Here is a 16,635-nt window from a genome sequence, read left to right on the forward strand (position 1 = left end):
ACTTTTTGCTAGCATGCTTCTCCGTGCTTTTTATTCTTCTTTTAAAACATCATGATCTGGTTTCTTTTCCTTTGTTGTTTTATGACCAGCTCCTCCCCGGTCAGAGAATGACAGGGTTAAGTTCAAGCAGAAAGAAGACTATATTGGAGACCTAGATTTCGGATGTCAAACCATTTCAGTCTTTGTTCTGAGGTTGATGTAATTGATCCTTCCCCACTTATCGCATATCTGTCCTTCTTATAACTTTCCCCAGAGACATATTTTTGAAAGCTCTTGTTAGCATATTGTAAGATTCATTCAATTCCTTATAAGACAGTTAGGATTTATACTTTTTTGTTGTCTGCTGACCGTGTTTCCTGGGCTGCATTTTCCAAAAGGGAAACACCACAGAATCATTTTTTGCTGATGGCTGGTGGAGACACTCATCAATAGCTGAAAGAGGAGAAACGAACAAAAAGCGTAGATAAAATTGTGTTGTGGGGATATGATTGCAGAGTTGGTTTTCATCATTAGAGCCTGTTGGGCACCGTTGTCTCTGTGAAATGGGCTTGAAAGGCGGTTGCTGACTCTTAGTGTCCGCTGTATACAGACGGCAGTGGTGGCTCAGCGAAAAGGCCCGGGGAGGGAGGAGGCCAGATCCTCTCCTTGAGAAGCTCATGCTCTTGAGAGGGTAGGGAGAGCGGAGGGGGTGCCCCATGGCATGGCCGGCGGGAACATATGTGCACTTTCTCAGTGACTGCAGCTGCCACGGAGCAGTCTTTAACAATGCTTCTGAGCTAGGAGGTTAAATCTTCTCATTTGTTTTCAAAAGAGAAAGAAGGGACCCTCGCCATCTTTACATTGAGTTTGGATCCCAAGCAGGAGGGAGGTAGGAAGAGAGAGGGATTTAGGCGAGCAGGATTTTCTCCCAGGCCTCTCAGCATGTGGACACACAGATCAATTTCTTATCCTGCGTTCAGCTGGACACTGGGTTAGAGACTGTGTTGATCACAACGTCCCCTCCTGTTTCATATCGTATAACACATTCATCTCAGCCACTGAGCCTAGATTACTGTTTGCTTTCTTTCTGCCTTTCTTTTTCTCCCCCCCCGAAACGGTAAGAACTCGCGTAAGGGTGAAGTTAGTTTATCCGTGCTAATGCTTTGATTTCTCTTTTCTCTTTGCCACAGTAGCTAACCAGTTAGGGGCCTTGGTACATCAAAGGTAAGCAGTGGGTTATGTTTTATTATTTATTGATCATTTCTAATTGTTTATTGATCCACCATCTGTACTAGAGTGTTAGAAAGTCAGAGGTTGAGAGTGTGAAAAAACATGGGCTAGATTTCCTTAAGACTCAACTTTTTTTGTAGTCCTTTCCAAGACAGTGTAAGCTGAAAGGATAAACTAATACAAGGTATTAAAACGCAGCCGTTATCCTGTGTAAACTTAGAAGACTTCTGGGATGTTGGCGCTGCTCTTTCTGCCCACATACGTTGAATTTAAAAGTAGAGAATGTGAGAATTGTCCTCCTGGCTGGATGGTTTTCCCAGCATTTGTTTTATGGACCCTGACCTCTTCGCTTGAGCAGAGCTGTGCTGAAGAAGTGTGACTTGCTGGGCTTTCACAAGATGGAGCTTGTGTTGCTCCAGTCATCACGGTCTGGGAGGCGGGAGCCCAGGTCCCCCCACTGTAGTGAGAGGCCTGGCAGCAGAACCTTGGATGGCTGCCCGGTTGACTCCCTTCCTTAGTTTCCCCTCACAGAGTTCCCTTAAACACTGAGGATTTAGAGAGAGACAAAGACCTCTGGGCTTTAAAAAGACCAGTCTGTAAGATGGAATATTTGTGGTCACAATGTTGTCATTCAAAAAAGGATAAAATATACAGGAAACCGCCAGGAAGGCTTCTCTTCCCTAAGGGGTGAAATTTTATGCTGTGTATTTGTTACTGTAACATGTTATCCTTAACGTTCACCAGCAATGATACAGTTGTATCCTCTTGTGTTCTATGCAAATGTTTAGGAGTTTCTAGAAATCACCAGGCATCAGATAACCAAAAGATCTATTCTGGGGTTTTTTAGTTATTGTTTCTTTGTTTGCTTTGTTTTTTAATGAATTGAAATATAGTCATTGAAATGAGGTTGTGTCAGTATCAAATGTAACTTTCCTATAAAGCCGTAGTTAATCAGGATTTTACTTTCCAAAATGTTTGTACTTTGTGCATTAGACCAGTTTCAGCCTTGCATTTAGAATGGAGCTTTGTCTTCCAGGAAGCCCAAAGCAGTTTATCCTAATACGTTTTTTCCTCAAAGAGAGTCTGCTAAAATTGTTCCTGCGGGCTGAGGAGCTGCCTGAGTTTTGAGTTGTGCTGGTGTTGAACCCCTTCTAGTAAATTCCACAGTACTGTTTCCTGAGAGTAGACAGCTTGTGCTGCGTGTGAGCAGCAGCCTGGCGGCTACACATACAGAAGCACTGTTACCCTTCACTACCATCAGGAAACATCCCAACAGGGACCCCCCGTCTATTGTACGACGTACTGTTAGGCCAGCCGAGCCTTGGCATTAACAGCCACACTCTTACTGATTAGGAAGCTGGGAATTGCCTGATTTCGGTGTGAATTTGGATAAAGAGGTAGAGATAATCCCTGTGCATATGTAATCTGAGGGTGTAAACACAAGAAGACTGTTTGCTCACATCAGAATGATACAGTGGCAGTGCTATTTATGATACTGCATTTCTTCTAAGTGCTGCACTTTCCCTGAAAACATGCACTTATTCATTGCTTTCCATGATGGGTAAAAATCCAGCAGTGTGAGAGATGTTTAAAAATGCTTACCTTTTTTTTTAAAAAAAAAACTACTTGCATTTAGCTTCCTCCTAAGGTAAATGTTTAGATTTAATTGCTTTCTGGGGTGTTGGGCAAATTGGATATTGTCCACAATACACCATACAGCAAATTTGAAGAGTTGTTTGAAAGAGCCAGTGCAATAGTTGGTTTTTTAAAAAAAAAAAAAAACATGTAATGGATGGGGTAGCATTTAACAGAAGCACGTTGCCAAGTAAGCAAGGTAATTATTCTGTACTGGTCAGCACTGATTAGGCCTCGGTTGGATACCGGTTCCATTTGGGACGTCTCACCCTAAAAGGCAGATAAATTAGAGGGAGGCCAGAAAGCAATAAAAAGATTGGGAAACAAGGAATATTGAAGAGTAGTTGTCCCTCTTCATCTAGGGAGACTTGAATAGAAGTCTAAAACACTCCCCACTCCCCAGAGGATCTTCAGGTGTTCAGCAATACTGAGGGTAGCTGTAGGAAGAAAAGGCAGTGGTTAGTGCAGTTAGTTGATGGTTTAATGAAAAAAATAGAGGTTTCCTCCTCTGACACAAGGAAAGGGGAGGCTTGGATCTCTTCAAGGAGTGATGGACCAAGGGGTTCATTAGATGACAGTCTTTGTGGATGGTTGTGGGCTTGTGAGCCAGATTGGCATGATTTCTTTTAAGCCTTTATCTTCTAACATTGCCAATATGGGAAATTTGGGGAACCTAAAATGACTGCAGAATTCTTTATTCTGTGTATTTTTCCAAAATGTTCTTTGTTTTTAGGGCAGTAATAACAGAAGAATTCAAAGTGCCTGATAAAATGGTTGGATTTAGTAAGTATCCACATTATCTACTTTTTCCCTCATTTCTGTTCCTTATTTTCATTTTAATCTCTCAGTGGGAGTGTCACCCATGGTAGAATGCTCCGCACATCATGTTCTCTAGAGCCCCGGAGCACTGCAGGGAGACCAGAAGGTTGGGCCCTGGGTCCCCCCCTCCCCCACTTCAGCTAGAGAACCCCATGTCGTTGGCTGTGTTTCACATGCAATTCCTGTGGGCTCGCTGAGGCCAACCTGATTTGTTGTGCTGTGAGCCAAGTGTGAATGTTTGCTGAATTAATTGTCACACATGTGTAGTTAAATATGGAATAAAGGGGGCATGTTCTCACCCTGTTTAATTTGTTTCAGTTATCGGCCGGGGAGGTGAGCAGATTTCACGGATTCAAGCAGAATCTGGTTGCAAAATTCAGATTGCCTCGGGTAAGGACTACTTTTTTTTTCATAGATCTCAGTTTGGTAGAAATCAGTCTTTTTTTTACAGAGTTTTTCATATTTAGTACCTTTGCTTGTTGCTTAGAAGTTTAGGGGCTTGGGTAAGTATATGTGATTGCTGTTTTCCTTGCACTTTTGGAGCTGACCTCCCAGTTGAGAACCAGAAAAACCAGAGCCAAAGTGGGCCCAGAGATGATGCCGCCCGTCTGGCCTCTGGGGAGACCCTCTGCAGCTCTGGGCCCGGTGTGGCCCCTCCCAAACACCTGCTGGTCTAGGACCTCTGTTTTCTGCACCAGAATGTTATGCCAGACATAGTGGGGCCTGGACGAGACCTGGGGCTCTGGGCTCATGCCTGGGGACTGCTCGCCGGCTCCCCTGGATTAGACCGTCCCTGCCCTTTGTGGAAAGAGGCCATCTGAAGGTTCTGGCTAAATTAGCACATGTTAAACACGGCTCAGGACCTTTCCCAGCCTGGTGCATTTTGACCATGTGATATGGAGAGAGACAGACTGAGGAAGAAGAGTTTTTACTTTCGTTTCTAAGTTTCATCATCTGAGTTTGACCTCTTTCCACAGCAGAGGATGGGATTTGGAGGACATTCGACCACAGAAGTGTTTGTCATTTTGAAAGATACTTAGTACAGTGTCTTGAAAGCAGTTACTGCTGTTAGCTATTTCTCTTTAATTTTTTTTGAATATGAGTTTTCAGAGGCAGTTGTTTTTAGGAACAAAATAAAGCGTCGTGTGTGGTGTTGGAAAGTAAGATTTTTTTCCTCTCTTGTCAAATGGCCTGGAACCAGTTCCACGTGGGTGTCACTGTTCTCTTGAAGTGTTCATGCAATTACTGGTCATAACTCTGATGTGCATGCCATTAAACTCCTTACGAGTGTGCCTCAGAACTGCAGACAGATAACCATTAAACTACACTGCAAATGGACAGACTGAGGAGCAGCGGGTTGAGTGACTGGCACTTACTAGCACGCAAGCGGGTCAGATGTGAAGCTGAGGCTGGTAATCAGGACCAACTCAGAGACCTCTGCTGCGTCCTCCCAGCTTCCCCTGCAGGACTTGTTTTCATTTGGAGAATCTAGGGTGGAGCTACCAGCTTGATATTCGCTCCACAAGTGGAAGCAAGCTGTCTTTCTCTGGGAGCCGGGCCTTCTGTGGGGCTGGTTTAGGAACCAGCCCGGGGAGACAGTCCGTACACAGAGGCGGAGGCGCACGGTTGCCTGATGCCCACCAACACACCTCATCTTCTTGATTCTTCTTATAGAGAGTTCTGGGATTCCAGAGAGGCCCTGTGTACTTACCGGAACCCCAGAAAGCATTGAGTAAGTTTATTTTATTTACTTTTTCCTTTCACTCTTCTTCCTCCTTCCCCAGGTGGGGAGAAATGGAAGGGCAGAATTGTTACTGAGCACTGTCGATCTGTGCGGCAATCTGGCCACGAAAGCAGGTGCTTCCTTAGAGAAGGATCTGGGAGGTTGCCACGCCAGGGGAGTTGTTCTGTTACCTTAAACACATAAGGTATCACCTTTTTTTCAAACCCCACAGAATTCCTCACAGCTGTCATAACATCTGCTTCATAAACCAGGTCCTCGAGAGTGTACTTTCACCCTGCCTGAATGCTCTCATTAACTCGCTGCTTCCGTGTTAATGCCTCCTTCACCTGAGCAGGTCTGGATCAGTAAGCCTCCCACTCTGTGAAGCACTGAGAATCCTGGCATCAGGTCTCTTGCCTGGGGCTGATCCCGTTGCCCTTCTGATATTGGTGAACCAGATGAATCTACTCTTTGTGGCCATTGCTCCACTCAGAGGGCCATATGGACTGGCCAGAGGCTGTTTGGACTTTTGGGCCCTTACTGCAGCCTTAAGACTAGCATTGCTCTCCTGGTACACGCATGCTTGGAGCCTTGTACCAGATGCAGGCCTCGTAAATCCAAGAAGCCCCTGGGGAAAGGGGAGGCACTAACGTAGAGTCTGCTCTCCTTCCTCTTTCAGTCTACCGAGTAGTGTTGCATTTGGGGACAGGAGTGCTGAGATTATGTCTGGCTCTGTAGGTAGGGCTGTTTTATTGTTTCCATTTCTCAGGGAGTCTAGATGAGTTTAAATTTTCTTGTTCTGCTGTAACATTGCAAGCAGTGAACCAGAATAAATATCACTGGCAGGTGTGCATTATAGGGCAAGCAGGATGCTTTTGCTGGAGTCAAGGCACTTTTCTTCCAACGCAGGTTAATGTAGTACACAAGCAAAATATTAAAAAGCTGCTGTAACTGAGAAGATACACAAAGGCTCAAGACTGCAGAAGGCAACATCTATTTCCTGCCATTCGCTTCTTTCTTCCTGCTCTTCTAAACATTCCTGCTTCCTCTTCTACCCAAGCAGTGGAGGCAATGGGATTGTAACTTTAGGAGGAAACAGTTTTTTCTTCAGTGTGCAGTATAGCCAGCCTGTTTAGTAGCTGAATTTTTCCCTATTAAAAGAACCACGAGGGCTTCCCTGGTGGCGCAGTGGTTGAGAGTCCGCCTGCCGATGCAGGGGACACAGGTTCGTGCCCAGGTCCGGGAGGATCCCACATGCCGCAGAGTGGCTGGGCCCGTGAGCCATGGCCGCTGAGCCTGCGCGAAGAACCACAAAATAGATTGTATGTGGTGATTTAAAGAATAAATACTGCAAATAACAGCCAGGGGAAATTCTGGTGCAGAAAAGGCAATTGGCCCAACAGATGACCTCGGCAGGCTGGGTGGTTCTGTTCCAGCATTGCCATTCCCTCCCCAGTCTCCAGGTGAATCGGCATAAAATCCCACGGGAAATGCAGGCTCTTGACAGTCTGACATGGAAAGCACAAAGCAGGTGTATATGACTGTACAGCTGCATCTGCCTCCTTTTTTCCCCACCCCTTGAAACCAAACTGGTGATTTGTAGCCGTAGCTTAGAAGTCATCGAGCAGTCTGGTTGGTTATGGAGAAGAAATTTGGAGTTTGAGAATTCAAATGATGATTACTAACCCTTGCTTTCTCTCTTCCCGTCTTTCTCATTGCTTTCTCTCCTGCTCTTGTTTAACAAATATCTGTCGAGCGTATGCTCTGTGAGAGGGGTTATGCTGGATCGGGGAGCAGCAAGAGATGCAGGGGGTCAAAGGTAGACAGCTGCCACCAGAGCAGCTGACATTCGAATCGGAGACAGGCGTGTCTGTGGCGTGCACGCGAGACACAAGCGCGAGCAGAGGGCAGACGTGGAGGGGCTGTGTTGGAACGTTGCTGTTGTGGTGTGCGTTGCTTTTAAATTCCAGCCCAGTAGCGTGGCGGATGGCAGAGACCTCCTGGGTTGTGAGGGCAGGAGCTGGAGCTGGATGGAGGGCTGCCTTGACTCCTTCGCGTGTTCCCCCGGTGCTGTTTCCCCTTCCTGGGCGCCTAGAGCATTCATTTAATGCTGGCTCTCTTGTGGTTCTTTTCCCTCCCAAAGACAAGCCAAACGGCTCCTGGGACAGATTGTGGACCGCTGTCGGAATGGACCTGGCTTTCATAATGACATAGACGGCAACAGCACGATCCAGGAGATTCTCATCCCTGCGTCTAAAGTGGGGCTGGTCATCGGCAAGGGAGGGGAGACAATAAAGCAGTTGCAGGTGCGTGAGCCCTTGGCCGAGCGGCGCTCGACAGCCCTCATCCTCCTCCATCTTCCTGGGTTGGGAGGTTCTGTGCGGCTTTGGCGTGTCCCAGCCGGGCTGGCTGTGCACCACGCTGCAGAGCTCCCCACGAAACCTCTGCCCGAGTGCCTCTGCAGATCTGAACATTTTCTGTGGCCAGGCTCGATGCCAGCTGTGACGCCAAGGCCTGGGGTCCCCGTGAACTGGCAGCAGCCACTGTGGCAATGAAGCCCTGTTAGGACTCTCAGATAAAAATCCTGTGTCCAGAGCCAGGGCCCTGAGCCAGGAGCACTCTTGCTCGTTAGTGGTGAGATCGGAGTTACGCTCATGTACTTTTCTAAGGCTCAGGGTCCTCGTCTGTAAGAGCAGGGAGGTGCCGGCCTCGCTGTTGTAATGAGCTAAAATAATACCCGTTATTGTGATTTACATGAGACCCTTAGTGCAGAGCCTGCCACTGAGTAAATGCTCCGTGAACATTTGCTGCTCTGAGCTCCAGAATCCCTCACGTGAGACACTTGGGCCAAATGTATTGTAGGTTTAATACCCCCAGCAAGTTTTGGGGCTGCATCCCGTAACAAGTGCAGGTTTTCATGGCTAAACCTAACAGTCACACTCCATGAGAGGAGGGCTGGAAGTACGCTCACGTGAGTTCAGGTTAGTTTTGCTGCCAGATTTAGTTCGGAGCAAACTCTTCTTTCCGAGCTCTGGGCTTTCAAAGTTGCGGGTCGGAGTTGTGGCCTGCCTGTGTGCTCTCGTATAGCCCAGTCCTTGGATGTGGAAGGCATTCTGCCGTGGAGTCCTAAGAGTTCAGACTTTATAGAGTCCCAGAATCCAAATTTTGGTGCCGCGCTCATCGGCTCTGGAGCCTTCAGTAGCTTACTCAGAGCTCTCCTCTGTGAGGTCAGGAAGTGGTGGCCCTTCCCTCCCGTTGCTGTGCGTGAGCTCTGACCACGTGACGTTAAATAGATTGTCTAGCTCGGTGCTTAGCATCTTGTAAAAGTAGCTCGTTCACATTTAGATATTCCAGGACCGGAAAGGGAGGAGAGTTTTGGGAAACGGTTTTCTCGGTCAGGCTTGGACGCCCTCAAGCACGGCGTGTACCTCAGCATTCTCGGAGGCCAGCCTCACGGGCCGGATCAGAGAGCAGTGCCTTTGCTAGTGGGGCATGTCTCGCTGTGGACACGAGCCGACCCGTGCAGCTGTGCCATCCTGCGTGCCTCTTGCTGACGGTGAGGGCTGTACCGGTGTGTGTGCCCTCACAGGAGCGGGCAGGCGTGAAGATGGTCATGATCCAGGACGGCCCGTTGCCCACGGGAGCGGACAAGCCTCTGCGCATCACCGGAGACCCATTTAAAGTACAGGTAGGAGAGAAACCATGGGTCAGGCAGGTCCTGGGTGTGGCGGTATCACTTGGTAGTACTTGTAGAGCTTTTATGTCGTTCAAGAAATTATAAAACTGGGTGGGTGTTCCTTGAGCTGTCTTCCCAAACCAAGTTTGGTGATGCAAAGAATGGGGCTGTGCTGCCCAGTACCAGAGCTGCTGGCCACGTGGCTGTTGGAATTTGTTCAGATTAAGTAAAAAGTGAGTTCCTTATTTATACTGGCCACGTTTCAGCGCTCAGAGTGCTCAGAGCACATGTGGATGGTGGCTGCCATCAGGGCAGCCCACGTACAGAACTTGTCCGTAAACGCAGAAGGTTTTATTGGCTGGCACAGCTCTGATCAGATGCAGTTTTCGAGGTGGAGCTGTGGTCAGCTCAGATGCAGTCTCCCTCTGGCTTTTATTTGTTTGTTCTCTCAACCCATTTTTACAAGATCACTGGCTGAGGTGGGAGGTGACCAAAGGTGCCAGTACCACACAAGGCACGTGTGTGCCCTCGTGGCAAGCGTCCTGTGAGCCTCAGAGGACAACCGCAGGTGCTGAAAGCAGGGGCTTAGGTCTAAATCACCCAGGTGCTCCATCTTCCAGCACCTGGGCTATTAGCAGGAATGTGTGTGCGCTGTGGGTGTGGGAGTGTGTCTGTCCCCGTGAGACACGAACGCTCTTTTTTCTGCCTGCTTCAGCCTGCCTGACCTTCGCTGCATTTAGAGTAGCTCCAGAGCGACACACCTTGGTGAGCCGGCCCGTCAGCGACAGCTGTCCCTCTGCAGGGGCTTTGGGGCTTTGATCCAGCAGAGGTTACCAGTCTCTGGCAAAAGAATTCCCGTAGTTCTTTTTTTTTTTTTTGCGGTACGCGGGCCTCTCACTGTTGTGGCCTCTCCCGTTGCGGAGCACAGGCTCCGGACGCGCAGGCTCAGCGGCCATGGCTCACGGGCCCAGCCGCTCCGCGGCATGTGGGATCTTCCCAGACCGGGGCACGAACCCGTGTCCCCTGCATCGGCAGGCGGACTCTCAACCACTGCGCCACCAGGGGAGCCCCTCCTGTATTTCTTAATGCTGTCGTTCAGCTGAACTCAAATGATACCACTGGTAGTTCTTTTTTGGTCAAGGTTTCTATATGTAATGATTTTAGAACAGGTTTGAGGGCCGGTGATTACAGTGGCTGCTTTGCTTAGGTTCCCGTCAGCAATGCAGCCCTTCACTATCTACTGCCCTGTCAGGTCCCCTAGAGTTTCTAACCTCTTTAGATGTAAACAGGTGGGCTTTAATAAAAAAAAAAAACAGACTGCACCTAATCTTCCTCACTCGGCTCACGCAGTCCAGCCTGGGACTCCTCTGCTGTGTGTTGTAGAGCTCTTTGGACAGAGGGGAGAGCTGGCTGGACACAGAAAGCCTGCCTCCCAGAAGCCCTCCACTCCTGCCTTCTCCAGTGGAACGTTTGGCTTTGTCTTTTGTAGAAAAAATACCTGGGTAAAGAGCTTATTTCATTGATGTTTCATGAATTTGCAGGGAAATTATTATAAAGAAAGGTTTTCAGTATTTTTTTTATTTTAAAACTGTGTATTCCATGTTTTTTATTATGAAGAAGCTGTCTGCTGTATTTAGGGTATATTGTTCTTTGAGTTTCTTTTTTTTTTCCCTCTTCCCAACTTTTTATTTTGTAAAACTTCAAATATAGAGAAAAGTTGAAAAGATAGTGTAGCGAACATCTGAATACCTTCAACCTACTTACTGTTTTGTTTGTGTGTTTATGTTTTAGTTTTTTGCTTTACCATTTGTAAGTAAGTGTCAGATACTGTGAGTTTTTACCTCCAAATCCTGCAGTATGTATCTCCTAAGAATAAAACTTGCTTCTATAAAACCAGGCCTAAGAAAATAACGGTAATCCCATAACATCATATTATAGTCAGTCCATGTTCCAGTTTCTCCAGATGTCGTGAGACGTTGCTGTTTTGGCTTTTCTTGTTCTCGCTTGGTTTGATTTTTCCAGAACTGGGACTGTTTCAGTTCTCACATGACCTTGAGTTGTGCGCGGTTGCTCCTTAGCATGGCTCCTGGGGGGCCAGTGCTGGCGTGGGCGGGATGGACTGACTCAGGTGCGTCCTTGGGGGTGAGGACACTGAATGCGCCTTAGAGTCAGGTGTTGAGGGAGGCTCTTGCCAGTTGGTAAGACGTTCGAGCTCTCAGTGCCAGGAGGTATTTTCGGGCTCCCAGGCTGGCCTTTTCCCTTTCCCTCCCTGGAGCTTCTCTGCCATGGGATGCATTGTTAATGTCTTCCTTCCCATGGAAACTGCCCACTGTCAGAGCTCTCAGACCCCACCCTTGCCCACTAGAAAGAAATGGCACGTCAGAAATACGGTGGAGCGACCGTCATCAAGTTCTGACCCAGCACCAATGTGCTGACCCAGCTGTGGCTTAGAAGACTGTGAACCCTTATCTGTGTGGACATTTTGGACAGTGTAAGGAACACGTCATTGAAGTTGTGATATACACGATATACTGCTCAGTAGCAGCCTGCCCGTGTCCCATGTAACAATAGTAACATAATATAGTGAGTTCTCCCACTGAGCACCTCCTGAGGCTTTAAGCCCAATTTAAGAGGGTTTGATCTTTTCACCTGATGTCATGTCTTTTTTCAGGATTTTGTTTTCCTTAATGCCTTTTATCTGTGTTTATGCAGCAAGCAAGAGAAATGGTATTAGAGATCATCCGAGAAAAAGACCAAGCTGATTTTCGAGGTGTACGCGGTGATTTCAGCTCCCGAATGGGAGGAGGCAGTATAGAGGTATGCTTGAGTTACAGGTTAGTAGGCAAGTTTAAGGTTGTAGGGCACGCTTCTGTTAGCTCTTTAACCTTGAGCAAGTTATTTAACTCTTATCTCAGCTGCAAAACCCTCCTAGTACACTGGCTTCACAGGGTGGGTGTGAGAAAGGAGTGGGACAGCCAGCTGTAGTGAGGAGCGCCAGCTGCACGCATTTCAGGGAATGGGGCCGTTCCCCCTGGTTGGGGGTTGTGCTTCAAAGCGCACCCCACTGCCCAGATGAAGACCCAAGTCCAGGTTTTCGTGGTGACCTATGTTGTGATAGTATCAAACTCCTAAGCCTGTTTTACTGATGAGGTGGAATGGGATCGAAATACATCCTTGATGTCGGCTACAGCGAGGGTGGGCCCTGCCAACGTTATGCTTGGTAAAATAAGCCAGGTGCAGAAGGATGAACCTTGTCATGATTCCACTTACATGAGGCACCTAGGATAGGCAAGTTCATAGAGACAGAAAGGAAAGTAGAGGTTAGCAGGGGCTGGGGAAGGAAGCACTGTGGTTTCACGGGAGTTCTTATTGGGGATGATGAAAAGGTTTGGGGTGTAGACATCTGTGGTGGTTACACAACATTGTGAGTGTGTTTAATGCCACTGAAGTGTGTATTTACAAATGGTTAAAATGATTAATACTATGTTATATATATTTTACTACAATAAAAGAGTGAAGGAAAAGAAAAACATTTTATAGGACCATAGTATAATCAATGTGTATGGTACATTAATGTTTATTTCATAAAATTTGGAAGATAAATTTTTAATCTTAAAATTTTTTTTTAATCTTTTATCTATGAGGTTTATTCTTACTTTACTTCATCTTTATAACTATTTTTGATCAGGTCTCAGACCTGTTGGATGCATTTAATGGACAGGAATGCAGCCATCAACCACAGTATTTTTCCTAAGAGGAAAAAAAAATGCTTTATTGTATCATTTCCAGAAATGCACTGTGATAAAAATCATTGTATGTACACACACACACACACACACACACACACACCAGGTTTGCAGAAAAACTCTGATGTTTTGTTTCTCTGTGCTTAGGTGTCTGTGCCTAGGTTTGCAGTTGGGATTGTAATAGGAAGAAATGGGGAAATGATCAAAAAGATCCAGAATGATGCCGGTGTGAGAATTCAGTTCAAACCAGGTAGGTTTTGATGGTTCTCAGAAGTCCTCAGCATTATGAAGGATTAAAGAACACCTCACAAAACAAGGACTTTGTTATTAGCCCACTTGTGTTCTTTGCTCTCCCTCACCCTCTCTCTCTTTTGCAACATTCTGTTACCAAATTTCCAGTTTAGGTTTGTCCTCTGGTCCCTCATTTCTTTCTGTGGATTTGCTGGCCGGGTCACCCTTCTTGTGCCAGAACACTCTAGCCCAGGGGTGTCCAGGCTTTTTTCTTTTTTTCCTTGGACTAGTAAAATTGGGGGGAATCAACATAGCATTTCCAGTTTTTAATTTTGCCAAGTAAAGACTTAAAAAAAAAAAAACTGTTATTTTGCTTTCATAAAATTAAAGATAACTTAAAACCATTAAAAAAATCGTAAAATCAAGGACCGTTCTTTAAATTTTATAAATTTACCTTTACAAGCAAAATCATCTACAATGTCTTTATTTCACTCATTTCTCTGAAGATGGGAAAACATCATGATGGACTACTTCTGGGAAAATACTGCTGTAGCTCAACTCTGTTTTCCTTGGCACTTTTTTTTTTTTTAAGTTTAATTTAGTTTCTATAGTGATATCTTCTTTAAATGGCTGTAATTGCATAAGAAATGAGTATTGACGTGCATCACGCAAAAAGATGTAGCCGCGCACGTTTCCCTGTGCAGAAGATTCCCTGATACGGTGATGTTCTTACTACCCTCTTTGGCACTGGTTGGAACATTGATTGCAAATCAGATTGACGTTTGTTTCCTTCTGAAGTTGGGCTTTTCCTAATCCCATCTTTCACCTTGTTCCACAGATGATGGTATTAGTCCAGAGAGAGCTGCACAGGTCATGGGACCCCCAGAGCGATGCCAGCACGCAGCACATGTCATCAACGAGCTTATTCTTACAGCCCAGGTGGGTCTGGCTCTCTGGAGCTTCAATATCTCACCGGCAGAAGCAGCAGGTGCTACCTGGGGCTCTCGGGGCGACACCCTGGAGCAGTCACCCCCTCTCAAGTCACGGTTTTGGAAACCAGTACTCTTGTCAGTTACCTCCCTCCAAGATTATAGCCATGGGCTTCTCTACATCTGTCTCTTTCCCGGCTTCATTTTTGTTTTTGTTTTCCTGCTAGTTTATTATTCGTCTGCCTTTATTGTCTCAGAATCTAGATTTTTTTTCACAAAGTTCCTGACTATTTAAACTGTTTGTGGGATGTAACAGTGCAGATTGCCCGGTTTCAAACAGTCCAGTGTACCTAGTGTAAAAGTAAAGTCTCATCTCAGCTCTAGAAGGCACTCCACGTTCTGCCCAAATCCTGACACTGTCTTCATGCACTTGATTCCATGCACGTCTTCCTCTGGAATGTGAGCAGGCTTGTGTGATGCTGTTAGGATACACCTGCCCCCGTTGCAAATTGCTCTGGAGAACTACTGTAGCTGGTGGCAGGTTGGCACATCATGTCCCCCAGGTTTGTAGGAAAAGTCTGAGAATAATAGGAGCTGAAGAAAGAAGCCAGAGATTAGAAACCACCATCCCAGCTCCGCCACTTTTCATGTGACCTTCAGCGAACCTTTGAACTCCTCTTGGCGTAGTTTTTTCAGCAGCAAACCAAGGGGTTTGTACCAGGTGATGCACCCCACATGATCCCCTAAGTCATCTGGCGGCACCTGCTGAGGTAACAGGTTTATAGACCCCACCCCCCGCCCCAGATCTCCTGAATCAGAGTATCCAAGAGGGTGGCTTGGATCTCACCCACAGCCCCAGGCAGTTCTTAGGATGAGACAAGTTCAGAGAAGCGTCACTAACTCATCTCTGACATCCTTTTTAGTAGTAAGAACTGATGATGCCAGGACTGCAAAGGCCGTGAGATGATGAGGGGACAGCTTGTCTTTGAGGATCTGTGGCATACCCAGAAAGTTGGCCACGTGTTTGTGTTCTAGCGTAAATCCCTAAAATCACCTTGTTTACTTGTCATTTGTCGCTCATGAAAGCAGAGTGCAACAGAAAGCACTCCAGTGAGCTCGGCTTTCTGCGGGTTTCGATTCTGGGTAAACATTCAGTTTACCCTTCATCGACAGGAGCAGGCTGTGCCGATCGCCTGCTCAGCTTCTCCCTTCCGTGAAGGAGCTCTCAGCTTGACCAGGTTCGCCTTCAGCCTTTCCAAGATTTTAAATGTTGCTGCTCCAAAGTGACTCAAAGGACAAAGGCTGGAATGGGGTGTTTCGCCCTCGAGTGAAAGGAATCTTCCTCGCTTAGGTGTTGGTTGTGGGTTTCGCTCTCTGGTGGGGAAACTGTGAGAATAAGTCGGGAGACTTCTCCAGCCCCGGACCGTGGGCGGATGGGCCTGGCTTGTTCCTCCCTCTCTTGGGGAGCAAGACAGCCCATTTTTCTTTAAAACCCTTTTATTCTTGTTGCTGGTTGAACTGCAGGGTGTTCTGACTCTCAGAGCGGTGTCTGAATGGTTCTCTGTAGCAACCTTGTCGGGAGAGGGTCAGAAGTCATCCTTGCTACTCATGTGTCACTTCCAAAAGCTCATAGCTCTTCAGCATCTAATATCTGGTTTCTGGTAGGCCCAGCATTGAGAAGAAAACCAGCTCCTGATGCCTGTAGATTAAGGCCCAGTAATTAAAACTCCAGGGATAAGGGCACTGGGCTTTAGACTTCGGAATTTATAGCTGACTGCCTGTTTTAGTTGGGTGTGTTTGTGCTGTTTATGTAACCACGTGATTCATCCGCGCACGTCTTCTTGAATGCGCCCGTGATCTGTGTTAATTCGACTTGTAAAGAGCCTTCAGAGTCTGAAATGTGGAAAGGTGCTCAGGTTCTAATGTGTGGCGTTGATTACATCCTGTCACTTAACCTCCTCCCCGGAGATGAAAAATAGTGCTGGTGGCAGTGACAGAAATGTCACCTGAGCTTTGCTTCCTTCCCAGGAAAGAGATGGCTTCGGAGGCCTGGCGGTAGCCAGAGGAAGAGGCCGTGGCCGCGGTGACTGGAGCGTGGGAAACCCTGGTGGCATCCAGGAGATAACCTACACAGTGCCGGCAGATAAGTGCGGCCTCGTCATAGGCAAAGGTAAGAGGCGGTTGCTGGAGTTCGGCGTTCCCCTTCCAGGTGTTTGACCTGAGAGCAGACAGGCCACGTCCAATACCTTTGAAGCACAAAGTTCCTTCTGTTTGCTGCCCTTGACTGAGGGGACCAGGTCCGAGGCATCGGCTGCCTTCTGCAGGAACCGTCCTCTGCATGGGCCCTCGTGAATGGGGCAAAGCCAGTACTTCATTACAGCGTGTAAACAGATGGTCGGGAAGACCCGCTGCCTGTGGAAGCAGCTTAGGTTGTTGAGGCACACTGAACAGGTGAGGGGCCGCTGAGTGTTTGTCGATCGACTGATTGGTGATTAACTCACCTCCAGGGAGCTTAGAGGAACCGTTAAGATAATTTCCTCAAGCGAAGATTGCTTTCTGACGAGTGCGTCACTTTGTTCCTTACTGGATTTGGGTATTTGCTCTCTGTTGACACAACATGTGAAAGTGGTTTTTATCTTTTCAACATATTTACCAAGAGTATCAGGC

At 47.0% G+C, this 16,635-nt stretch overlaps 1 protein-coding gene across 6 annotated transcripts in view; it reads left to right on the top strand.

Annotated features, from left to right (window-relative positions):
• FUBP3 (far upstream element binding protein 3) overlaps positions 1 to 16,635 on the top strand; it is a 49,619-nt gene that overhangs the window by 21,895 nt on the left and 11,089 nt on the right. For 4 of the 6 annotated variants that reach the window (XM_033426949.2, XM_004269091.3, XM_033426947.2 and 1 more), the window contains 10 exons: positions 1,170 to 1,203; positions 3,578 to 3,627; positions 3,982 to 4,053; positions 5,338 to 5,395; positions 7,530 to 7,692; positions 8,976 to 9,074; positions 11,775 to 11,879; positions 12,956 to 13,058; positions 13,878 to 13,978; positions 15,997 to 16,138. In XM_033426949.2, coding sequence (XP_033282840.1) covers positions 1,170 to 1,203; positions 3,578 to 3,627; positions 3,982 to 4,053; positions 5,338 to 5,395; positions 7,530 to 7,692; positions 8,976 to 9,074; positions 11,775 to 11,879; positions 12,956 to 13,058; positions 13,878 to 13,978; positions 15,997 to 16,138 — 927 coding nt within the window. The remainder of the gene's footprint in view (positions 1 to 1,169; positions 1,204 to 3,577; positions 3,628 to 3,981; positions 4,054 to 5,337; positions 5,396 to 7,529; positions 7,693 to 8,975; positions 9,075 to 11,774; positions 11,880 to 12,955; positions 13,059 to 13,877; positions 13,979 to 15,996; positions 16,139 to 16,635) is intronic. The other 2 variants (XM_033426950.2, XM_033426945.2) reach the window with 1 other exon arrangement.

The sequence above is a fragment of the Orcinus orca genome, chromosome 6 (genome assembly GCF_937001465.1).
Source record: "Orcinus orca chromosome 6, mOrcOrc1.1, whole genome shotgun sequence".
Classification (NCBI taxonomy): domain Eukaryota; kingdom Metazoa; phylum Chordata; class Mammalia; order Artiodactyla; family Delphinidae; genus Orcinus; species Orcinus orca.